We start from the raw sequence: 26,719 nt of genomic DNA, 5'->3' as shown, positions 1-26,719 counted from the left end.
TTCTCCAGGATGTTAGTCCCCCGTCTTCTTGGTCTTCTGGCTTTCCAGATAGTCATCATTCCTCACCTCAACACCTTGTCTCTAATTTATTGGCCTATTGTGTGGTGAGCAGTACTCATTTATCAAATCTTTTTGGCTTGGGGAGGTTAAAATCATCAATGGGAAAACACCTTGAGAGGTAAAAATGGAATGCCAGAAAGATATATACAAGTGCCTGTTCCATGATAAGTTCCCGGAGAGAAAGAATTTTTGCCAGTTTTGTTCACTCTCAGAATCTCCAAGTCTGATGGATGGTGCCCAGAAGGTATTCAGTTGATATTGATTGAATGAACGGATGAATGAATAAGTGAATGAGAGATTGAAGCAAAGCAACCTGGATAAAGATACTTTTTTAACGTCCTCTCCCTGCAGAGAGGCAGGGAGGCCCAGAGAAACAGAGACACTGAGAAAGAGAGAACTAGACCCACATACGAAGATGAGAACGGCAGTGTGAGAAGACCACGGCTGCACTTATAGCCCTGGGACAGCCCCCACGTTTGAGGATACCAGCGTGGTGCACAACTTGAAAGACAAGGCCTTGCTATTTGCATTAAAATATATCCCCAGCTAGACTCCACAGCTCTTGAAGGCAGGAGCAATCTCTTATAACTCCTCATCTCCAGACTGAGCCCAGGCCCCGACTGTGTAGGGCAGTAAGTGTTCGATGAAGAGTCAGACAGGAGATACTTGCACAGTGACTCAGTTCACAGACGGCTGATGAGGTGGAGCCCCAGCATCTCGGTATCTGACGGTGTCATGAAGAGGGGATTTACACAATGAAAATGCTATGGGAAAACATTTAGAGGTCTTAAGAACCACTCCCTCTAGGTCCCTCTATAACAATATACCCTATGAAGACTTATGAGGAGAGAGTCTTTTTAAACAACCAGAATAGAGAGAATTCCCATACAGGTCACAAAATGTTAATCACAGTTAATATTTAGAAGCCCCTCGTATGTGGTAGGAATTGTTCCAGGCGCTTCTCACACATCTTTTCTGATTTTACCCTCTGGGCCGGGGGATTATTATTGTGCTGAGGTCAAAGTAAAAAGCGATAAAAAGTTCACGGGGTTTGTTGCTTATTTCATTCTCGGAAGACACGGGAGGTACAGCTCTCTAGAGCAGGGGTTCTTACCCTTTGGGGGTCAGGCTAACAGAGCAGGACCCTGTGGGGCCTTCCCAGGACAGACCCCTCCCCACATCCTCTGCTGCAGCTCCTCTCTGAAGTGCCCAGATAATAGGACCTCATGTATAGTTCCTGAGTTTTTCAGATGCTGAAAACCACCACCGAAGGGAAGAAATTAACTACTTGATGATCAACAGCGCGTGGCCCCCAGACCGTCTGGCCCCTGGGGGTTGATGGTGTTGACCGCCCTGTTACCTCCACATCAGCCAATTAGAGAAATGTGCACGAGCTGATCACATACCCTGAGACGCTCCCCGCCTCATCTGCCCTTTTAATATGCTTTGCTGAAATCCTTCGGGGAGTTTGAGGTTTTCTTGGGCATGCGCCACCCCGTCCTCCTTGCTCGGCCCTGCAATCAACCTTTCACTGCTCCAAACTCCGACATTTCAGTGTCTTTGGCCTCACGGTGCAGCTGGCACCTGAACTGAATTTATATTCGGTAGCATTAGCAGTTGGATGCCAAGGACACCTCTCTTAGGAAGATGCCCATATGTGCTATGGGAGCTAAGTCCCTCCCAAATATCCAACCTCCTGTCTTCCTTAGAAACAGAACCCTGACTTAGCAGCCATGTGCCCAGGTGAAAAAGCACATTTCCCTCTTTCTTGCTGATGGGGGTGGGGTGTTCATAGGAAGAAATTCTGGCTAAAGGTAGATGTTACAAGTGAGTGCTGAAAAAAACCTGCCTTAGAAAGGGAATTTGAATCCTTTGGGAGGCCATTTTACCTTTTCCCTTCTTTCACCTCTCTATCTGGAATACGGTATGAAAGCTGGTGATGTGGTGGCCACAAGGCAACCCTTAAGATGGAAGAAATTACATGCTCAAGAAGGTGGAGCAGAAAGACGAAGCCTGGATCCCTGATAACATGGGAGAACCACCAATCCAGGCTGACTGCTCTCCTTGGGGATCTTTTATATGGATGGGAAAAGAAAAGCTGAAACATTCCCCTTGAATTTTATATAATATTTCAAAGGGCTCTTAGCTTCCCCTAAACCCACCAACAGGCCAACGTATAAGAAGGTATAAGTCACATTCCAAGTAAAACCCATCTTGCCTTTCAGCCTCCTTGAGGACAGACTCAAAAAGAGAATCTTGTTTTTGCCCTGAGGCAAAGTCATCTTAGAGCGTGGAATACACGTATCCCATTCCGACTTTTAGTGGAGACAGGCAATCTGGTGCGTTTGAAAGAGTTTAAACAAATTAGAACAACATATCTATTTCTACACTTAACAGGATCAGAAAATATTTATAAACAGAAATATTCACAGCCCCTTCTTCTTTAGAGAGTATCCGTTATGGCTTCCAGGACAGGTGGACAGAAGAAGGCAACAGGTAAAGCAGACAGAACTTGGGAAACTCGAGGACAAGATTAATTTACATGAGAAGGTGCAGAGAGTTCTGGGCAGAAAAGACCCGAATGGATGCTGACTAGAAGGCAGGGCAGCACAGGCTAGGTTTGAGAGAGGTTCTTTTGGAGTTCACAGTGTGGGAGGAGAGAGATTTTAAGGCCACCTGTGTTGTCTTGAGGGCTCTATCAACTCACAGACATAGAAAACAAACTACGGTTACCAAAGGGGAAAGGGTAGGGGAGGGATCAGTTAGGAGTTTGGATAAATTAGGATAAATACATATTACTGTATATAAAATAGATAAATAACAAGGATCTGCTGTATAGCACAGGGAACTATATTCAATTTCTTGAAATAACATATAATGGAAAATAATCTGAAAAAAATAGGTTGAGGTATGTATATGTCGCTTTGCTGTACACCTGAAACTAACATAAATCAACTACACTTCAATAGAAAACAAAATTAAAAAAAAATACACAGAAAAGGAAAGGAAAAAAGAATCCTCATATGTGGTATTCTCCCATAACCACAGAAACAATAAAAGTTTTTGAATTTTACTTTGTTTATTTTCCAAATTTTAAATTTTTTGAGAAATAATATTGGAAAATTCTGAAATTTAAAAAAGCTTAATTAAAAAAAAAGAAGTTTTGCTTTGTATTTTAAATGCAAGTCACCTTGGTAATTTTTGAGAGACTTCATAAAGACTTAATTTGCTTTTCAATTGTTTGCGGGCAGTAGGGCTATTTGTCTTAGGGACATGAGCTCAAAGGTGAAGATAGAAAGACTGGGCTTCATGCGAATTACAAATGTGACTAACAGGGAGAAATGTCTGCTTACCTTACACTATCTGGATCAAGATACGCTGTTGGGAGGAGCACGGTTGAACCTAGCAGTTAGAAAATATTTACCCTTTTTTTTGACTCAGGTGGTGTGGTGAGCAGTGAAATATGTGATTGAGGAACAAGAATAAGCAAGAGAAACTGCTGAGTGGACTGAAAAATATTCAAGTTGGGTCTTGATCTGAACGTTAAACAGGAGCTGGAGAAGGATTCTAAGAAAGATGTTACAGTTAAGTAAGAGATGGGAAAGGAGGAAATACTAAACACTGAACAGTTTGCATCCTTCCGCAGTTAGGGTTTTTATCAGTTTTTAAGAACACTTACCAGAATACTGAGCAGTGGGCTGCACACTGCCTACGTTTCTTCTTTGGTCTTTATAATCTGGGGGTGGCCTTGTCAAATGTCTGTTTATCTGATCTTGCGGAGCAATTTTCTCCTTGAAAACACAAAAGAAAACATATTAAATCGCATTGTTACTTTCTCTCTCATAAAAAAAAACCATATAGATTGTTATTCAGAAAAGCAAGAATGTAAGAACAATTCTGCAGTCACAGTTGCAAATCACGGACCCTACTTTGTAGTTTTTATGTACGAATTGCAGCCATAGTGGCGAATTATGGAACTTATTTATTTAATTATTTGATTAAAAAAATTTTGTTCTTTATTGAAGTGTAGTCCATTTATACTGTTAGTTTCCGGTGTACAGCAAAGTGATTCAGTTATACACACATACATACATATATATATATATATTTCAGATTCTTTTCCATTATATGTTATTACAAGATATTCAATATAGTTCCCTGTGCTATACAGTAGGTCCTCATTGTTTATCCATTTTATATACAGTAACGTGTTTCTGTTAACCCCAAACTCCTGATTCATCCCTCCCCCATTCCTTTCCCCTTTGGTAACCATAGTTTGTTTTCTATGTATGGATCTTATTTAGAGACAAATCTTTTCCATTCAGTTTCCTGCATGGAAGTGTAATTTCTACCTCTCCTTAACATTGAACATGTGCTTTGGGTCTAGTAAATACTCTCATTTTCTTTCTGTTCCAATGAGCTTTCAATGAGGATGAAATTTCTGTGGTTCCTGGGTTGGGTATCGCTATTTTACTTCGTAGCACACCTGATATACTATGGTACCTACATGTAATTCTAGTCCCATTGAGTGTGGGAGGCACAGGAGAGGGTTGCCAGATACAGTGCAGGGCACTCTGGCATTCTGTGTTTTTATTTGCTAAATCTGGGAACCTTATACAGGAGGAGGTGCAGGCACTATATGCATATTAGCTCATTTTCCTCCATCATAAACAACCATGGAAGGAAGGTGTGATTATCCCCACTTAACAGATGAGGCAATGGAGGCTAAGCAACTTGTCGAAGATCACACAGTGGTAGCACAAAAACCAAATCCTGAGTTAACAGCTCAGGCTTTCCCACCACACAGCACAAGGGCCTCTCGCTGCTCCGTCTTTCAGCACCCCATCCTCAGAGCCCAGAGATTCCCCAGACTCCTTTCTTTTCTTCCTTCTGGAATGGGCCCCCTTTCGATCTTTAGAGGAGGTGAGCGTAGGGGCTCACAGAGGACCTGGGGGCATCCTTTTTAAATTGCCAACGCCCTCAGCCAAAGAGCATCAGGAACACACCTGTTGGGGTTATCCCTTGCTGCAGGAAGGGAGACCGTACATTCTGGGGACCAGAGGGTGTCTCAGCTGGGGCGTGTTAGAAAGAACCTATTATAGGATTTGGGCTTTGCTTGGGTGATTTAAGGAGAGTCTAACGAAGCCGGGATTTGTTCTAGGTTGTAAGCTGTCAGAAAGTGAGGTTGATTCTATGGCTAAGTAGAGAAATATTTGTCACTCATTCAGCACAAGAGGGGAATTTTTGGTGTTTTGTGGGTTACACAGTGACCTTGTTTATATCTATTTTTAGATGAAATTATGAAGTGGCCTTCTTTTGTCTCATTTTAACATGCTCTCAGAGCAACCCTGTCTGAGGTTGGTGTCCTGTAAAATGTTTATGTCCAACAGAACAAAACAGCTTGGGAGGGGTGAGGTGGGTGTAGCTCCGCGGTAGGGTGCACGCTTAGCTTGCGTTAGGTCCTGGGTTCAATCCCCAGTACCTCCATCAAAAAAAACAAAAACAAAAACAAAAACAAACAAAAAAAACAGCCTGGCTGTGGGTGCCCTATCAGTTCTGGACATCAAGGGATGTTTTTTCTTTCTCAGTAGCGATCAGGGAGTTTTTTATAAATGCTTCACTGCAACTTTATATGTGCCCCAAAGCAAGCCCCCTTTTCAATGATAAAAACAATTGACATAGGTACACAGAGAACAATATAATTATAGAAAAGTCAATAAATAGAAAAGAAAACCTTGTAACAGATAGATGGGAAAATTAGATGGAAGCCACATGTGGGCTGCCTAACTTAGAACCCACTTAAACCATGTATTTCTCAGTTTTCCATCAAATTGCAATCCTTCGAAGTAGAATAAATCTACTACAGAGGGAAAAAAAATGATCTTAAAACAACAACAAACCAAATTCAAATTCTTGTTTCTAAGGGAAAAGACTTGAAAGACTCAGGGATTTGGGGGCATCAAGTAATTGATATAAAACACGATTTTGATGAGCTAAGTGTAAATGAATCAGAAGCATATGGATTACATTTCTTTTAAATCTGGGTTTACAAATTAAGGGAAAAAGTGGTTGGTGAAAGTCTTTCTGGTTTTGCCCAAACCCTAAATGTTTAAGAAACAGCTCGAGATGTTCCATGAACCCAAATGTGGCAATGTTCAACCATTCCTACTTATAAACGATTGTGCAAGCTGACAGTTTTGATTTTTATGCCAAGTGTGGGCTTTCTGAAATCTTCTCTTTGTCAAAAGCATCAATCATTTTTTCTTATGTATTTAAGAGTTTCTACTGTCTCTAAGAAAACAGAATTCATGAGTGTGTGCGCGCGTATGTGTGTGTGATAATCAGACCCTTGGTTCCCCATTTAAAGACTAGATTTTGAATCTGGATTTATTTTTACATATATTCAACCTAATCTAATTGACTTTTTATTCTCCTGAGGGGCAAATTAGGTTGTTCAAAGGGTTAACATATACATCTCTGGAAACTTGAGTTTCTGAAAGTCCTTGTTCACAAGTGAGTTAGCGTTAACGGCCTTGCATATGGACCATTATAGAAATACCCTGTTGTCACTTGTGCTGAAGAACAGCAGAGACCAGACTCTGACACCAAATGGAGGCCACAGCATTTGCAAGACAATGACTTTCCCATTCTATGCACGTGTAAATTCACGGGCCCTCCCTGAGCTTACGTCTATGTGACATGAAATTTAACTTATCAACTCATGTCTCATGATAACCAAATATCTTGGACCCAAAAAGCTAATACAGAAATAATCTTCTGTTGCCCATATCTGCCCTGCTTCAGTTTCGCCATCTTGAAAGGTGAGATGCGGGTAATTCTAGGACCTCCCTCACACTCCCGCTGTAAGGACCAATCCTTTAATTCTGTCAAAGCTCAGCATGGTGCCTGGCACATAGTAGGTGCACAAAACGTGTTGGAAATTATGATGCCCATTGTAACAAGCACTACTTATCCCTCCTCTTTGTGTTTCTTGGTGGGAGAAGAATAGGGAGTAAGGATAACACACTTTCATGAGAAAATGTCTCAGTTTAGGAGCCTCGCTGGCCTTGCCAACTGACTGCAAATGACTACAAAGCATGTGCCAATGTAAAGTGGCATCAAAGACTGTTTCTTCCTGGATATGCTAAAAAGCGCAGGCACCCTCAGTGGCAGCCAAACAAAAAGAAATGTGAATGGTTTATAAAAAGTCACAAAAACAGCAGCCTCATTCTCATTCATCTCTCACAGCTTGTGCCCCTGCCCTTTGCACCTGTCCCAGTGGTGACTCATCCTGGGCTCCACGGGAGTCAGGGCAGTGCCAGGACAGGACCCTCACGGAACATTTCCTTGCCTTCTAAAGAGAGCTGAAAACCCAGAAATTCAACCTCTTCCTGCTCTAAGTCAACAAGTTAGTGGTATTGATGGGAATGATGATAGAGGACCCAGTAAGCCAAACATAGATTGTGTGTTTTTCTCTTCTACTGCCCTTGTCTCTAAGCTACTTAGTTTACAAAGATCAAAAAAAAAAGGGAAAGAGTGGGTGGGCAGAATGAAATTTTCAAAGCTATGATTTATGGTAGAAATTAGACCACTTAGTAATCTCACCAGTGGTTCCCCTGCAGCTTACACCTTAGGGCAGCACTCAAGGTCACCTGTAAATTTCTCTCTCACTCTTCCTTACTCAAGGTCAAATACATTTATTTCTCACTCTTTCTTCTCACATGCCCTGGACTCCAAACTTAATGCCATTGGTCATTCCTTAAGAAACATAAATGATTGTTACGTTGTGATTTATACTCTTGGTTATGCATTCAACATAATACAATCTCAAACGAACCAACAAATACACACCTAGGTTGTACCTTTTGGTCTCTGCTCCACCCTCCACCTGGAATGGTGGACCACTCTAGCCATCAGAACCCTACGTCCTTCAAAGTCAAAGTCAAATTTTCTCTCTGCTGGGAGACAATCTACAATCTGTCTGGGCTGGATTTTACCTTTCCCTCCATTACGTTTTCCCTCACTATGTTTATATCTTTATTAAAACCCAAATCTGAATTTAGTACTTCCTTCTTGAAAATGCTTTTAAGTCCTCTCCATTGCTTTTGACAAGGTAAATTCTGATTTATTAAGTATTATCTCCTGGTCGCTGATTGCTGGCCTCCTGGACTTTCGCTTCCATATCCTCATGCACATCCTATGCCTTGGCAACCGTAGGATGTAGGAGACTTCATTGTCCCTGAGTCTTTGAACATGCTGGTCCTTCTGTCTGGACCCTCCCCTGTTGTTCCCTCCATCTCCTTCTCCACCTTCAGATCTTCAGTAGATATAACTTCCTCTCTGAAACAGTTTCTGGTCATTCCCACATCACAGCATTTAACCACATGTATTACAAAGGCCTGTTTATTTGACACCCCACCCCCCGCCCCGTGGGCTCTAAGCTCCTTAAGGACAAAGACAGGGTTGTCTTGTTTATGGCTGTAGCCCCATCACAAATTAGTAAATACTCCCTGAGTGAATTACGGGGCTTACCACACCCCAGGTTTGAGTCTTACTGCAAAGCTCCTTGAGTGTAAACTTTTTAAATTTTGTTTTCTGTTTTTTTTCTGCGTACCTTGGTTCTCTCGACCTGGAGATGGTCAACTTTGCCTCTTTCTTCTTTCTTTTGGCCAAATAGTTTGAAGGCAGAGAGTAACATTTGGAGAGAGGGCTTTGGTCATGGGAGGCAGGAAGGGTTTGGGTCAGCTGTGGAACGTATGAGTTTGTGAATACAGAGGGGCGAGCAGATAGATACTGAAGCAGGGCTAATGCCTGGGTGATGTGTGGGAGCTAATGACCTCGCCTTTAAGGTAAGGCCATTTACACAGGGCGAAAGTGGAAAATACATTTTCACTTTTCTTAAAAAACATCTCCCATTCTGAGATGCTTTGCTTTGGAAGCCAAATCTCAAGTTCTGAAACATCATGCTGGCTTTTAAAACTGCTGTTAAAACTCTTTTCTCTTTAAAAAAAATCAGTTTGGATTTGAATTGATCAAAGTGTTGCCCCCCAGGGCTGTGGAACGACACCGGTGTCTTTTGCCGGATTCAAATGCCCATGTTGGTGATTCTGAACATTCCTGGGCTGGGCAGGGCGAGTTAGCTCAGGTGCCTGCATTCCAACTGTTCAGCAGCTGGTAAATCAAGTGGTTTGTTTTGTTTTGTGTTTGCCCCGCAGCGCTTTGCATGTACAGAATTAGCCTCTCTTACAGCCAGGACACCCTGGTTGCTGTCACATAGGTAGACCCAGAGAAAAGGGCAGTAAGCAGAAATGGAAAATAATGAATTCCCTCTGTTGGGCCAACAGGTGCGTGCAGTAGAAATTAGGAGAAGGTTTTACCGTGTCAACCAGCATCTGCTGCTGGAGGAGAAGCTGCTGTTTCTGCTCCAGGATCTGCCTCTGTAGAGTCTGTTTCTTTCCCATCAATTGCTGATTCAACAGTGATTGCTGAGAGTTCATGTAACCACTTCCAGTGTTTGGATTTGAGCAGGGGTTGGGACTTGGACTGGGGCCTGGGTTCTGGCCTACCACAGACTGTTGGTCCTAAAAAAGAGAAGGGGCAGGGGTGGTGGGGGTGGGGTGGGGTGGGGTGGAAAGCTACTGTGAATTCAAAGAAGAAAAAAGTCGTACAAAGATCATAAGCTTTGATTCTGAACATTTGTCAACTTGTTAAGATCAAACACGGTTAATGGGTTGGAGATCAGAGAACTATTTTCTTTTTTAATGTAGAGAAAATAATTGTATATCACAGCAACCAGAGGCAGCCGGGTTAAGGACATCAGGGTGCTGGAAAAGCTCCCAGATGACTCTGACGGTGGACCCTCCACATTCCAGAAGGCGTTTATGAAACCTCAAAGAAAATCACCATGAAAACATATGGCAAACTTCTCAATTGCTCAGGAACAAACACATCATAAAGTAACAAGTTCTTCCTTCTTCCTAAAGTTAGCACATGTCGTTGCTAACCCTGCAATAAAAATCGTTTCAATTCATGAGGTTAAAAGTTGAGTAACCATTTTGGACAGAAGGGGCCTAGCTTTCTGTGATAAGGCAGGAAGACCTGTTGAGTTTATGTTTCATAAACACTGAAACTTGGAAGGGACTTCGCTTTTCCGAGACTTGTTAATTTTTCTCCCTGATCGGTAAGTCAGGAATCTCAGTGCATTAATCAGTTGAACACCAACTGACAATAAGGAAGTATTGGTTAAAGACTCACAATTGCATATTAAACAATACTGGGTACTGGTGACTTGCCATTCTAATTTCAGGTCTCTACCAATCTTTAGGCATTGACCCCACAGGGCAGAAAGCTAAACCTAGCCGATATTTTCACTAATTCCCAATGGTGTCTTTAGGACTGAGCAGTACACGGCTGGGGTTATAAGAAAACTAGAAAACACAATGCTCACTTTGGAGAATTTATCATCTAATTCAGGAAGAAATTCCATGCTTATGAGACAGGAGGGAAGGGGGCAGGGCACAGCCATTCAAGGAATGACACAGCAATTCACACCAAAATGGCAGAAGATTCAACTCCCGGTAGACCTTGAAGCTCAAGATGGCAGGAGGTTTGACTTCTAGTAGACCTTGAGCTTCATTATATGCTCATTGTAATATGTTAGCATGGTGAATAATATGCCCTCAGGTGCCATGACAGTTCCAAGACTAACCATAGAAGGTCAAAGAGTGGGCAGTGGCCCAGTCCCTGGGAATCACAGCCCCTTCCCTAGGGTAGTTGGAATGGTCCTCCCACTTGGCGTGTGGAGCTACCGAGCCCATAAAAACTGGCAACATCGCGCCTCGGGACGCCTCTCTTGCTCCCTTGTCTTCGGAGACAGGTCCACACTCTGTCTATGGAGTGTGTACCTACCTTTACTTTAATTTGAGCTCCCACCCCTCGTGGCTTTTCTCTCGCCTCTTGAAATAGCTTGCACTCTATGCAGTATGTATCTCTCTAAATAAATCTGCCTTTAGGCAACTGTGGCTCTCTCCTGAATTCTTTCCTGTGCGAAGCCGAGGACCCACACTTGGCAGGGCCCGTCCCAGGGGCTCAGCTGAGACCTCGGGCACAGCCCTCCTCATGCCCCACATCCGTTCTTCCTGTATCACTTACATGTAAAAATACAGGAATATACAGAACCAAGTTTTAGATTAAAGATCCACACACTTGGACGGATATTCATCTGTGAAACACACGCCCAGGCTTTGCTCCAGAAATTCTGAGGCGGGGCAGATCGGGGACCTACTCAGGTGATTCTGAAGCTCATTGATCCGGGGAATGCTCTTTGAGACACTAGATCTGTGGGAGCAATGAAGTCCAATTTTCATTCCCCAGCTGGACTGTGTGAGGTTATAAGAGATTAAAAAGACAAAGCAACTCCAGTGATGTCCGAGGAGCAGTGCAGGCACTCCAGTTGTGGACAGTCTCTGTTGTTTTATCTCCTTTCTTTGGTTATCTGCTGAGCTAAAAAAAAAAAAAAAAAAGCCACCAGTCCACAGCCTGGGGGTGCAGGAAACGTGGTCTTGCTTTAGCAATCGCTGGGGCTACAGAGCTGACCAACTGCCTCAAAAGCAGGGGATACAAAATAATCCTAAAATGACCACGCACTGAGGTTTATTTCAGGCCAGTCACTGTGTGCAGCGCTTTATGGGATTTATCTCATTTCATCCTCGTAACACAACAAGGACCAAGAACTAGCATCATCACTCTAAGTTTGCAAATGAGAAACCTGTGCTCCGAGACGTCACTTCGCCGGAAGCAGTTGAGAACTTCACTGCGCGCTGCCGGCTCTCAGCTGGGACAGGAGAAGTTGAAGAGAAAGAGTTTCAGGCTTTAAACCTTGGCCAACCCAGCTGCCCCTGCAGTAAATGTTGCTGAGTGCTCCGCTCAAGGGGGAGCAGCCTCAGTCAGGCAGGTGGGAGGGAGGGCTTTAGGGAGAAGGGCAGGGGTGTGGGGACCGGGAGGGGGCGGTCCTCTCCTCGGGTTAAGGAAAAATAATTGGGAGTCAGCTCTGAGGCAGGAACATCCTCTGGGCAGCTGAAAGGAGCCATCCTCTAACACGTCTGCACCCAATGCCCAGTCAGGTCAATCAGCGGGAAATCTATCATGGCTCTGGGCAAAGACTTCACTCCACGTGTCCTACAACCACTTCGACCCTGCTTCTTGCATGTAGCTTAACGGCTCAGCTCAGGGCCCTGACACTTGGTTCTTTGCTGTGCCGTTTTTTTTTTTTTTTTCTTAACATCCAAATATTTGTTAATAGGGCAACCAAGATACATTTACTAAGTAGTGTGCCTTCATGTCCTTGTATGTAAAATGAAGGTAATTATATTGACATCATATTAGGCCAGCTGAAATTGAGAACAGTTCCAGGCACTTAGCAGGTATTAGATACCTTTCAGCAATTAATAGTTTCCTTATTTACCTATCTTTGTATTACTCCGTGTATGGCAGAGATGTTTTAAAAACAATTGTTTTCGTGAAGGAGCTTATGCTGTGAGTGTACCTGGATTGCACATGTCGTGTGTTTGACCTCTTTTTTTTTTTAATTGAAGTATAGCTGATTTACAGTGTTGTGTTAATTTCTGGTGCACAACATAGTGATTCAGTGATACATATATATATTCTTTTTTACATTCTTTATCGTTATAGGTTATTACAGCATACTGAATGTAGTTCTCTGCGCTCTACAGGAGGACCTTGTTGTTCAACTATTTTATATAGAGTACTTTGTATCTGCGCATCCCAGACTCCCAGTTTGTCCCTTAGATAGCCAAGTTTGTTTCTGTGCCTGTGAATCTGTTTCTGTTTTGTACCTAAGTTCATTTGTGCCATGTTTTTTCTTTTTAGATTCCACATATAGGTAATACCATATCCTTGTCTTTCTCTGACTTACTTCATTTAGTATGATAATCTCTAGGTCCATCCATGTTGCTGAAAATAGCATTATTTCACTCTTTTTTTTTTTTATGGCTGAGTAGTCATTTTTTTTAAAAACAGGTAGGCCTTTGTGCTCTCCTGTTGCCCACAGTCCCCACCATTTGTTGTTTTATTATATCTAACCTTTTCCCTCATTTCTATTACTTTACCTGGACCCCCATGGTGGCATTTGAAATTAAGATCTCTGGCTTTTATTTTATCTGGGAATCTAAGATACACACATCACAAGACCCACATACAGTAAAAAGCAAAGCATAATAATTTCCATTAGGTGGAATGATACCCACTAGTGCCCTAGGATTAAATCCAGATCTCCCAATCCCGCATCTAGTCACCCATGCATCCATCCATCCATTAATGAATTTGATAAATTTCACTGGGTATCTACTCTGTGCCGGGACAGTTTTTTATTTTTTAAGGATGAAAAAAGGATTTAGAAAGGAGGAAATGAAGAGAAAGAAAAGAGGTGGACAGAGTGCTTAATGTCGGCAGAATTGGTAAACATCAAAATAATTTCCAGGGAAATCTTGAAAACCACCCTCCACTAAGATTTATAAAAGATCAGCATGCCAAGAAAATGTAACTATGCCTCTTTCTATCTCTGCCATCAAACAGATGGACTGTGCTAAATTTAGTTTCACTCCTTTATAATACTAAAGATGTAATAACATAAGAGATAAGCTCTCTTCTGGAATTCTGTGGATTTTTAAACCTTGTCGTTTTCAGCCCATGGGATGTGCCGTATACTCTCACATACACATTCCTTCAGTTCAGGATGGAAGTAATATTTGGTGGCTGCTCCATTTTTTTGCCCTTATGTTAGCTATGAAACACAAAACACCTCCTTACACAGGCTTGCTGTCATTGCCAAGATACTGTGCCAACTTTAGTACATAAAATATTGTGAAAGAAAAATATGCTCCTATGTGTTGGCTTTGCTTTCCATATTCAGCCTTACTCTCTGCCTTACGCTCAGCCCATGTAGAACTTGACTTAATAGAAATCATCTGTGTCTCCCTCAACACTCATTTCTCTCCTCGGGAATCCGTGAAGGTCATGGTAAAAATGGCACATCCTCAGCCCAGAGATGGAAGTGTGTGTGTGTGAGACTGGGAATGAATTAGGCTATTTCTACTAATGTAGTCTTTTATATGCTAGAAAACCCAGGTTTCTAGAGACTAGTTCAAATCAGGAACTTGAATGACCTTTCATTTTGTGTGTGTGTGTGTGTGTGTGGTTTTTTTTTCTGTTTCTACCAATAAACTACAGTAATTAATGCTAGCCTACAAAATAGGCTTCTGACTATCCTCTTGGGATTTAATCTCAATTTACATTCAATTTGCACTTACAGATAGTTTTCCACATCTATGTGAGTGTGCGTGTGTGTGTATTTAAGATTTTTTTTTTTGCTGTGTGTCCCAGGAATATTTTATTTGAGGAGAAAGAAACGCTGTCTGCGAAAAGTAACAAAAGGAAATCAGACAAATCTGAGTGATTCCCGGGAAGCAGTCTTTGGTTCGGGGCAGTTCCTGTAGCTCTCTGATTATTAATTCTGCTGCCATTCTTATTTCATTTATTTCTTGCCTGCTTTAACTTCCATTACCACTGAGTTCAAGTTACATTTAGTCTACTATGAACTTCTTAGATAGTACTAGTTAAGTCACTGAGTTAGGGTAGTATGCCAAGTGCTTAAAGATGGTTAAAGCTTCTTAGTCCTTGTTTTAATCCAGCCCAGGATGACTAGAGCAATGAAAGCATGCCTGTATTCTTTTAATAAAGCTCTGCCAACAATCTAGCTATATTGTTCAAATGATTATCTTCACTCTACTCTTGTTTATATTCAATAGGTATTTGTTGAGCATCTTCTAAGCATCCGGCATTCTTCAGACCTTGGGGATCAAAGGCCACACAGCCCACTGGAAAACTCCCAGCTTGTCTGCACTTCCAGGTTTTCCAACCAGGATATGGATGGGAGATTTGTCTTCCAGAATGGTCTCAAGAATGTTGGGAGACCATTTGGCTTATCATGTATATCATGACCAAACATTTTAGCTGGATAAATCAAAAGATGTTCACCAGTGAATGGCAGTGTGTAAGGTTGATTTACGTGTATAGGAAGCTGGATGCATGTTTTAATATATGGAAAACAGGGTAAACGAATGCTTTCCCAAATTTGTTACTTTGTTGACTTAAGATCTTGCCCATATCTTCTGTATAGCATGGGAACTATATTCAATATCTTGTAATAACCTTTAATGAAAAAGAATATGAAAAAGAATATATGTATGTATATGCATGACTGGGACATGATGCTGTACACCAGAGATGGACACATTGTAACTGACTACACTTCAATTAAAAAAAAAAAAGATTTTGTCCATGGATCACAACAGGAAGTACTAACAGAACCAGATCACAAACTATGCCTATAAAACCTGGCAGAAAATTAAGGGAACAGCTAAACTCTTTTAAGTGGGAACTCCTTTTCCTTAAAGGACAAATTACCAGTCCTTGTTATCGCCTACATTTCTCTTACAGCCAGTCTGAAGTCCTTTTGAAAAAATGTCCAGATTAGAAATTAGAAGCAACCCCCTACTATCCCAGCCCTAACAGCTAATTCATCAATACCCTCTTCTTTAAAACTTCAGGCATAAAAATTTACAGGAAGAGAATGTATGAAGAACACCTTGTAAATCTCAGTAACAAACACTAGAGGAGCAGTCTGGCCCCTAGGTCTGACTTTGACAAAACAGCTCTGTAAATCACGGTCAATTTGTGAAAGATCTTTTTAAAAATGCTAACTAATAAAACTGCTAAGATTGCCTCTTTCTTTGACTTTAATAGAATGCAATGGTTCTGTGAAGGAGGGCTGATTTCAGCAAAAGGTCGAAAGGGATCCAAATTAGACGCGTCCTAAAACAGCAACCAAAATACCCCTGGTTTCACCGAAGTATGTTGAAATGTTAAGACTCGTTGAGTTCGGTCCATTTTACCGTTAAAGCAGTTTTCTGGGCTGAACAGTGACACAGTAAGTTTCACAAAGCAAGCAGTTATCAGGCAGGTATTGTTCTCTTAAGATTAAAAAAAAGTCTAAAAATATTTGTCTTGTTCTGGGCATCTGGGTAAAATGGCTCTCTGTTTCTCTTAACTTATTTTGGAAGGGGGCTATATAATGATCTCCCTCCCCCCACAAAAATGAAGTAAGTTACTTGGGATCCATGAGAGTGTTTTGGCGTGCAATGACTGCCCTTTCTTTTTCTTGGCTTCCAAAGCCAGGCATCTGCAATTTGCAAAACAAATTCAAGATAAAGTCCCCAGCTGGGCAAGTCTGTACAGTAGATCTTACAAACTGGTTTTCTGAATTCAATCAATCTTTCTTCTCTCCCCCCTCGTCTCTTCCCTCCCTTCTCCCCCTGTCTCAGTGAACTCACTGCCTGACTCTTCCCCAGGGCTATTCATCTTCTGAACTGTCTACTTAGGAAGCCATTTGTCTGTTTCTCTGCCTGAGAAACAAGTTGCCTTAACTGTTTCAGATTCCCCACAAGCTGGCCCTTCAGTTATTTATCTGGGGCACGGGTGGTGAGGTGGCTGTGGGTGGCTGGAAGAATCCAACGGTTCTGGTTTGACACGAAAACAACAATGACAACGACAACAGAACAATGATCAGGAAACCATCCAGGAAACAACTTTGAAACAGAAAGCCCGAAGGGCTAAAACACTACTATCTTCAGGTTTCCAGGCTTTTATTTCAAGGGTCACTATAAACTATGACATGACCAGTCAAGTCCAGCTTGCCAACTTTTTTGGTAAATACAATTGTATTGGAACGTAGCCACGCACATTCATTTATATATTGTCTGTGGCTGCTTCCACACTACGATGGAGCTGAATAGCTGTGACAGACACCTTTTGGCCCCCAAAGCTGAAAATATTTACTCTCTGGCCCTTTATGGAAAAAATCTATTTGGCTGTTCTAACCAAGTCATGCTAAGTCCTTTGGTCTTTTACATTAAAATGGTAAAATGCCTTAGAGAAAAGTACCCAGCAATCCTCGGAAGGAACAGGCAAGTTGGGAGTAAGAAATATCTGTCACAAGAGCTGCTTTCCAATAGCCCTCCACTCCAGCTACCGTCACAAACAGCGAAAACCGAAAAGCAACGTGTTATATAGATCTTTCATCCAACTGCATTTTGACAGATGAAGACACTGCCCAGAAAGGTTAAGGTATTGGCCCATACGAGGTCACAAAACCTAACTAAAAGATGAAGGACACATATCCAAATCCAGGAAGGTATCTTAAGGAGAAATGAATGGAATAAAATCTATTTGCTTGAGAGAATATAGCTTGTCTGATAGAGCTGGCTTGTTGGCAGGGCAGAGGGGTAAGGGAGATGTGGAAAGGTGGAACATGCAAACAGTGAAGGCTGTATTAAGATTAGTTTTTTTTTTTTTTAATCCTTTCCAACTATAAACAGTAGCTGCTTTTCTCTTCTATTTAATAGAACATTTTTCTTCGCTTGCTCAGGACCTTCTCCACCCTGCAGGGAAACCCTGATAATATGTTTATAATCTGTTCGGTTCAAAAGATTAGAATGAGTTTGTGGTCACCGCCGAGTTCACCCTTCAAATGTTACCTAATTTTCAAGTCACCAGGACACTGTGTCTATTCTTAGCCTCTGAGGTGGACACTTCTTATGGGCTGGCTCAGGAGAACAGTTCCATGAGCGAGGAAGCAGCGTTTAGGTGGGAGAGTGGCCAGGAACAAAACGTCAGTGGGTCAGGGTGGAGTGGGAAGACTTTGGTAACTCAGGGGAAGGAATGAGAAATTTTTCTGAAAAGAGATACTCTTCAACTTTAGAAGGGCCCTTTGTGGCAGACCTGAAATTTCTGCTCTGTAAGTTAGCTTTTCGCTTTCTGCCCCTAGAGCAGTGGTTTCAAACTTGTCTTTGGAGAACAGTGCTTTTTGAGGATTTCACAAAGCTATGGATTCTGTCTCTCCTCCCCGCCCCTCCAGTACACATATGACGAACAATTTTGTTTACAATTCTTGGCAGCTTACAAATCTCCTAAACATCCATGGACCTCAGGTTGAGAACTTTACCTCCCATCCCTCAAAGGTTAGTATCTCTGGAAGGAATGAAATGATTTTCCCCTTGGATACATCCCCTACACTGCACTCCCAGCTGAAACCATTCGTGGCTCTTCATTGCCTTTGGAATCAAGACCGAACTCCCCAAAATGGTAAATAAGTTTCGCCATGATCTAGCCTCTGTATCTTTCTCCAGTTCCATCTCTCAACATGTCAGCTCTTCACTTTATACCGCAGTGGTATTAAACCACTTGCAGTCTCCAAACTCACAGCACTCTTTCTCCTCTCCACATTTTTGCAGATGCTCACATCCTCTCTGCCTGGAACATTCTTCCCCTGCCCCTCTGTACCAAGTAAACACCCATTCTTTCCAGGCTCAGCTCAGATGTCATGTGTTTAAGGAGTCTTCTCTGACCTCCCAAGGCTACTCAGTGCCCCTCTTCTGTTCTTCGCTAACAGCTGGCACCGACCCATTAGGTACCATTTGTCACTCCGTATCACAACTGCTTGCTTGTTGGCATCCATCTCCCTTTATAAATGCTAAAAGGCTGGGATGTCGACCAGGATATTCCTAGGGTATAGTGGGCTCTCCATAATTTTTTTTTTTTTTTGTAGAAATAAATACACGAATAAATGAGGAAGAAGTGTGAAGTAGAAAATGGGGACAGAACTTCCTGCTGGAAGACACATGGGATAAAAATGGTCTTTTCAAAGGCACCTGGAAAGCCAAGGTGAGAGAGAAGGCAATGGTTGAGCAATATTGTTAAATCCAGTGTTGCTTTTAAGGGTGTGTCTCCTTAGAGAGGGCCTAAAGGATGTGTGAGGAAGGAAAGGAGCTAGTGGTGAGTGATGATGGAGGCTGTGACAATGATGACGAGGCGACGACTGGGTGTCTGCGCTGTAAGAAGGACCCTGATGGAGCACAATGTCTACTAACAGTTGTCATCTTTTGGAAGCCATGTGCCAGGCCATGTGTTGAGGGTTGGACATTTATTACTCATTTAATCTTCACAATAATTCTGTTTTAATTATAATTCCCATTTTAAAGATGAGGAGAGAGGTTAAGAAATTTGTCTCTCTTTTTTTTTTTTGACATGTATGCCTGTATAATGCAAGATACTTTGAAGGCTTAATAAAACCTGGTAAAAGGCAACATATTTAAGAAAATATTCTTCGGTTCTAAAAGCAATTTGGGTAGGCAGCAACAGTGAAAACAGTTATTCTGGGATCAGACAGAACTAGGTTCAGATCTCAAGTCTACTTTTTTGTATGGGGGTAATAATATTTACCTCAAAGGGTGGCTATTAAGAACAAATGACAAACAAGGTTCCACTGCATAGCACAGAGAACTATACTCCATTCCTTGTAATAACCCATAATGAAAAAGAACATGAAAACGAATATATAAATGAATATATATATGTGTGTGTGTATAACTGAATCACTATGCTGTACACCAGAGACTAACACATTATAAATCAACTTTACGTCAATAAAAAATAAAAAATGAATTGAATATCAGAAAAAAGAACAAATGACAAAGTAAAGTGTTTAGTATAGCAGTATCAGGCATGCAATAGACTTGAAATTGATATTCGTATTCCCTCTTAAGTCAATTTGATATTCACTGAATATAAGTATAAATATAAATTTAAACATATACACACACATACAAAGCACGGGAGGCACGGGGCTAACTAATATACAGTTTCTGATCATCAGGTGGTGAGGAGAGTGTGGTGTTTGTAACAATACCAGCAATAAACCAACAGACAATGATCAGCCAGAGAAGAGCTCGGTGACTTGAACTTAGCAACAGCTAAGCATCTGCACCACCGCCTCCACCACCTAAACTGAGATTAGAAAACTGTGTTCACGTGCAATTTTATCTTTTGTTGAGTTTATTTCTGTAAATCGTTTTGATATTAATCCCCTCTTCTCCTCTCTTTGGTATAATGTGTAACTCTTAAGCTTATACCTCCTCTTTACAAAAACATTTGTTTCAAACAGACATACATCAGGAACTGGTTTTACACACTAACTTGCGCTATTCCTCTAGAAATGTTTGGATGGTGGGATAAGTTATCAGCATTTTCTGTTCTCATTAAAAGTGAAAGCAATCCAGTAACAAGTAATAATGGAGCATCAAGAAGGGATAAATGACACCACAGTTCAAAAGGAAGAAAGTCCCTTTGGGGAGGAGGGGTACGTATGTATGCATGTACATATGTATGTATGTATGCATGTACGTATGTATGTATTAAGTTATTTATTTAACAGGGGGTACTGAGGATTGAACCCAGGATGGTTCTTAAATCAAAATAATGTCCAAATCATGGAGGGGATGATATAGCTCAAGTGGAAGAGTGAATGCTTAGCATATACAAGATCCTGAGTTCAACCCCCACCACCTCCTCTAAAAGTAGAACAAATAAATAAACTTCATTACCTCCCACTCAAAAAATTAAATAAATAAAATTTAAAAATATATAGGCTTTTTTCTTTGTGAAAAAAAATAATGTCCAAATCATGCATGAAACAAATCTGAAATTTTTAAGAACTGATTTCCAAAGATAGCTTCTAATACTTTGAAAAGAATGTAAGATTTTTTCCTTTGGAAATAGAACAAAAACCAGCATGGAATTTTGACTCTGAAATTTCACTTTACTAAGGATTTTATAGACTATTTTTAGCTTTTTATCTCTTTAAGATAGAGACGTGAAAAATCTAAAAAAAATTCTCACAGATCTCACTGACAAAATACTATAGTGATGAAAAATCTGGCTTTTGTAGTCAGAATGCCTGGATTTAAATATTTCCTCCACAGTTTGCTAATTGTTCTAGGGCAAGTTGTAAGTCTCTATGTCTGGGTTTCTTAAATATTAAGGAGTAAACAGTAGTGCCTTCCTCATATGATTGCTGTGTTAGCTAAATAAGATTATGCAGGTAAAATTTATGGCACAGTCTGGCTCATAGCAAGTATACAAGAAAAGTTAGCACCTATTTTAAACTATTATTTTCTTTGACAAATTTTACTTCTTCTTACACACTATGACATCCTTTTATTACCTCTTGTAGGAATCTGTTTCATGTGACTTATGAACCTTTTTAATTTTGTAGTCTTCTCTTTTTAACCTCTCCAGGCCTTACTTTCGCCAACTTGAAGATAGGGAAGTTAGATCAAAATCTCTAAATTCCATTCCAGGGCTAGAATTGTTGGAATTCCACTTTTATTGAGTCAAGGTGACAATAAATACCACTGCGATGAAATAATTCGATTTCTTTTCTTCCCCACGAAGTCTAAAATGCACCCTAACACTATGACATGCAGTGGTTTTGCATATAATGAACAAATATGAGATTGATCCGGTTGGGAGTGGGGAGTGAGGAACGAAAGTGAGGAAGATTACTGGTGATCATCTTCTGAACTGATTGACTTAAGTGAACTGGGAATAGAAATGCTGAAAAATGTATTAAGCTGAACTCTGGACCCCTTCATAGCATTCCGTGTGGAGCGCACAGTGCAGGACTATATAGCTTTGCTCATAATATCTGACTTCCCAGAACTGATTCTGTAAAAGGGTCTGTATTTTTCCCTAATTCTGTAAAGAATGTCTACAAAATATTTTGCTAGAGATAATTTTCGTGCTTTGAATATCCATTCTGCACTAACGTATTGACCTACAAAGTAGCCTACGAATTCTGACGTATCTCCTCGTCTGAGAAATGAGAGGTTATCTTGGTAATTGCACTGATACAGTAGAGCGACTATGGTCCATGTCCTCAAATGTGTCCATCTACTCTACTGTGACATGATTAGCTATTTTTGAATGTATTATTATAATGACCACATAGGACATTAGAAAACGAGCCATCTGTTCTCTGTTAAATGCAGCCCTGAAGTCTCCCTTGGATTAGGAAAGCAAGCCACTAAATACTTCAGTGGGACTTCAAAAAAGCTGAGTTCTCCCTAATAATCACTGTGGGATGAACTTCAAAAGATTAGAGGTTTCACTTGGATCAATTCCCAGAAAATCAGGTTATTTACCAAATCTTATTTATGCAAACTATACAAACACATTTTGATCTGCAGAGTACCAAAATAATGTCTTAGAAAGATGATAACCTTAAATGAAAAGTCTACCGCCGACGAATGAGGAAGGTCAACTTTCTTTGGTGTGATTATCTTGTCTGTCTACATTGATCAAATCAGGGAGGGGGGTATAGCTCAGGGGTACAACGCCCGCACGAGGTCCTGGGTTCAATCCCCCGTACCTCCATTAAATACATAAATAAACCTAATTACCTAACATCCCCAAAAAACCAAACAAACAAATAAGTAAACAAATACATTGATCAAGTAAGCTGTAAAACTATTACCAGATCTGCTGTTACTTTATGGCTATGAATCTAGAAAGAAGTACCTAAACTTTTTCTTAACTGCGTTGAGTAATAACATAAGGGCTATCTAGCACGCGCACGCGCGCACACACACACACACACACACACACACACAAATTTTAGTTTCTTTGTTTCTGTTGTTTGGAATTAGAAGGTGGAGTAAAGAGTCTTAAATTATTTTTAGCTGTCAACCACCTTTTAAGACATTTTTTCATCTACAAGCATTTCTCCTATAACTTTGGGTTCACAAGCTGACTCTGCAGATTAATTCCTCTGAATAGAGAATTCAGAATAAAGTAGGTCTATTATAGTCAACATAGGTGACTGGTATTGCTTGAGTCCCAAACAGATCTTGTGTTTCTTTCATAGACTATATCAATTATTTATTTACATGTATGTTTTCTCTTCGTACACTATTACTACTTTAAGAATACGAACTATTTTATGCATTGATGCATTCTTGTCATCACACATAAGGCTGACATATTCAGTATATATTTGTCATTAAATAAATAATGAATAAGTAATTACTTGCAAATCAGATATATGTAATTTATAACATGACTTCAAATTATTTAGCTGTTATTAGAAAGTAACATACATATCAAACATTTCAGTGAAGGCAAACATCAGCATCAAATATCACATAAAATGTTTTGTTCAGGAAGATTTGTTATTATTTGTCAGTTCAAGATATTATACAATCTTTTTATGATTAAAACAGTTGAACTTAAACTTAGCACGTACAGCGTTAACTGTGAACTTTTAACCTTCTTTTCTCAGCAATTTGGGTAGGTTGATTGTATTGGATTCTGTTACTTGTAACTGGAAACAGATCCTTGATTTGAACATAACTGTCCAGTGATTTTTCAACTGGGTAAACATTTGTGGCTTATGTTCCTCACTGCTGATCAGAAGAGAATGCATGAAGGGAGACTGATATATCGTGCAGTTTCCAGTGTTTACATTGCTCTGCAATTTCCAGATCCATGTGGTCCTTTTTAAAAGGATATACATCTGGGACTGCAGCAGCTCTTCAGCTGCTGGCTGGATCCAAACAACAGCTCATTTAGTACATATCTGAGCATTTCTGAGTATTTTAATCAAACTGTAACTAAATTTGAGCCAACTGGCTTCCCTTTATAATTGGAAAATATCGTTATCTAGCCATCCACATAAGAAAAAATAAACACAGAAATAATTTTAAAAATTTCTAGTTTGTCCAGAAACTTCACAGAACTTGGGCCAAGTATGTGAAATGAATGAAACACTGAATATTATGGAAACTTAAAATCAGTCAACAATTTTTTCTTTTGCCTACGTATTACCAAGTAATTGGCTTGAAAAAATTATTTTGCTAAATTAACTGAATCAACCAATGTTTTGGTGTTAGTAAGACACAGCTTGATTATATAATCCAAGAACTTAATTCACCTGATGGGTTTTTGGTTGCAGCTCATCATATTTAGCTAATCCTTGCCAGGTCTTGACTGTAACTTTTCTCCTTGTAGACAGAACTGCATTGACACCCTTGAGATTCTAAAACCATTTTTAAATGTTGCTTTTTTTTTTTTAAGATATTGGGCAAGCATTAGTATTCCACTTTAAAGAGGTAGTTAGTAAATATTTTGAGGGTTAATTAAGCTTAAAGTATTTCGAGCTCTTTAGAAACAAAGTAACATGGTTAGGTGTAATGTGAACGTAGCTATATAGATCATATGAGAGGCAGGGCAATTCAGTTCCTTTAAAATAAATACCTATTGCTTAATGCTAAAGACGGTCATTCTCACACACAGCAGTCCTTCTATACCCCAGTGCTGCAACTTTTCCTTGACCCCTCAGAAATCTGAGTATTTTTCTCATACATGTTCTTTACTCTACCTGAATCATCTTTTTGGCAGGCGGGGTCATGATTTTTCTCCCAGGTAATATGACATTCATTCATATACCCTAATATAGCTTTCCAGACCGAGAAGGTATTCATCTTTGGATTTCACTGGGTCCTTGGTCATAAAAGAAAGTGGGATGGTCACTACTTTTAGAGGAAAAGCAATCAATCCGGATAACATAGTTTATTTGAGTAAATTATATTTATGACTTAAAAAAGATTAAAGAGAGGCTATTGGTATGTGGTGAGTAGCTTTTCGACAAATTTAACATCCGCGGAACTAACTTGCGTACTTACTACTAGTTTGGTCTTATAGGGTGAAGAAAACCACGTGGGCATTGATACCTGGTCCTTCCGGTTCTTAGAGAAGCCACGAAAGGTACGGCAACGCACTTGTGCACATCTATTACAGCAAAGGAAGGCAGCAGCGTTTCCATTTAAATGCAAATAATAATTCACAACATTATACAGAAAGTGATTCATTTTGATATGCTTTCTTTCCGCCCAGGATTTCCGGCTAGCGGCCAGAAGTGCTGTCCAAGGACATCTGTTCCGGGATCTACCTTACAAAACAGTCCTCAACGTTCACACCTCCGGTCGAGGATGAGAAAACACTCAGGCCCACCAAGATTTATAAAGCACATCTTATTGAAACATATTCCTTAGTGGCTTGCAGGTCCATGAACTGAATCAGGAACAATTTGTAGCTTTGGGGATGAACCACTTGTTACAAACTGTAATATGTCTTAAATGACCAAGCCAGTTATAATTATTGTAAACATCCTGACTTCTGTCTCAGCAGAGGTTATCTCCTCATTGTAGCTTCAACATGTAAATACTGAGGTTGGAGAAAATTTACATTCTATATCTTTAATTACATGCGGATACACATACAAGCAGAGAGGCAAGACTGAAAATTGAGGTATTTACAGGTTAAATGCATTGTGACTATTTTGCCGAGCAAACTTGATTTCTATTTAGAGATTTAAACGAAACACTGGTTTTCCTGTTTTGGAGGATTTAGAGCAAATCAGCTGAGAGATACAGGAGCAGGTCAACTGGCCTGTCCCTGTCCCTTCCTACCTGTACCTGCAGGGGGCGCTCTGGAAGAGGCAGGTCCCTGGGTTCTACACAATCATCTCTGATATCAATGGAACATTCGTAGTTAACCTGTAGACTAGCTGGAGACATAGGATGCCAACAGAGGCCACATTTGAGACTGCTGGAGGTTCACACAGTCCCTCCTCAACTTCCCTGATTACACTGTGGATGAGTTAAGAGGAATAGGGAATTAAAAAAGAGAGAAGAGTAGGGACATGCAATATTCTGAATCAAACAGTGATGTATGCTGTAAACCAGAAGGAAAGTTGCTTCCTGCAGACATCAAAAACTACAGCAGGCCTGACGGATGCTGGAGAAAGGGAACCCTCCTGCACTGCTGGTGGCACTGTACAAAACAGTGTGGAGATTCCTCAAAAGACTAGGAATAGACTTACCATATGACCCAGGAATCCTGCTCCTGGGCATATATCCAGAAGGAACCCTACTTCAGGATGACACCTGCACCCCAATGTTCATAGCAGCACTGTTTACAAGAGCCAAGACATGGAAACAGCCTAAATGTCCACCGACAGATGACTGGATAAAGAAGATGTGGTATATTTATACAGTGGAATACTATTCAGCCACAAAAATGACAACATGGATGTCCCTGGAGAATGTCATTCTAAATGAAGAAAGCCAGAAAGAGAGAAAAAAATACCATATGAGATAGCTCATACGTGGAATCTAAGAAAAAGAAAGAAAGAAAAGAAAAAGACAAATGAACATAAATACAAAAAAGAAACAGACTCACAGACATAGAATACAAACTTGTTGCCAGGGGGGATGGGGCTGGGAAGAGACAGACTGGGAGTCCGAAATTTGTAGATACTGACTAGTATATATAGAATAGATAAACAAGATTATACTGTATAGCACAGGGAAATATATACAAGATCTTGTGGTAGCTCACGGTGAAAAAGAATGCAACAATGAATATATGTATGTCCATGTATAACTGAGAAATTGTGCTCTACACCAGAAATTGACACAACATTGTAAACTGACTATAACTCAATAAAATAAAAAGAAAAAACTATAGCAGGCTTTATTTGTCAGAGAAAAGTATGTTTGGCTAGGGGGTAATAGTCATAATCTGAGAATATCAGCAATAGTGTTAGTTATTCTGTATCTCTCAGTACTGTCACATAAGTATATATATTAAAAGTAACATCATGATAATGATGCAACCATGTTGATAA

The 26,719-nt window shown here is 40.4% G+C and overlaps 1 protein-coding gene and 1 long non-coding RNA gene across 4 annotated transcripts in view; one reads left to right on the top strand and one right to left on the bottom strand.

The window, feature by feature from the left end:
- Positions 1–26,719, bottom strand: part of MAML2 (mastermind like transcriptional coactivator 2) — a 342,622-nt gene that overhangs the window by 5,364 nt on the left and 310,539 nt on the right. Inside the window, exons 3-4 of one of the 2 annotated variants that reach the window (XM_014560729.2) lie at positions 9,438–9,641; positions 3,740–3,851 (exon numbers count right to left, since the gene is read on the bottom strand). In XM_014560729.2, the coding sequence (XP_014416215.2) occupies positions 3,740–3,851; positions 9,438–9,641 (316 nt within the window). The remainder of the gene's footprint in view (positions 1–3,739; positions 3,852–9,437; positions 9,642–26,719) is intronic. The other variant, XM_032488286.1, reaches the window with a different exon arrangement.
- On the top strand, positions 17,624–25,926 carry LOC116666305. 2 transcript variants are annotated; one of them, XR_004323070.1, is made up of 4 exons: positions 17,624–18,279; positions 18,743–18,858; positions 24,733–24,795; positions 24,925–25,926. It is a non-coding gene; the product is annotated as an uncharacterized LOC116666305 (long non-coding RNA). The 2 variants fall into 2 exon arrangements; XR_004323069.1 differs by having other exon boundaries at positions 24,733–25,926.

This window comes from Camelus ferus, chromosome 10 (genome assembly GCF_009834535.1).
Source record: "Camelus ferus isolate YT-003-E chromosome 10, BCGSAC_Cfer_1.0, whole genome shotgun sequence".
Classification (NCBI taxonomy): domain Eukaryota; kingdom Metazoa; phylum Chordata; class Mammalia; order Artiodactyla; family Camelidae; genus Camelus; species Camelus ferus.
This window is presented reverse-complemented; position numbering and strand designations above follow the sequence as displayed.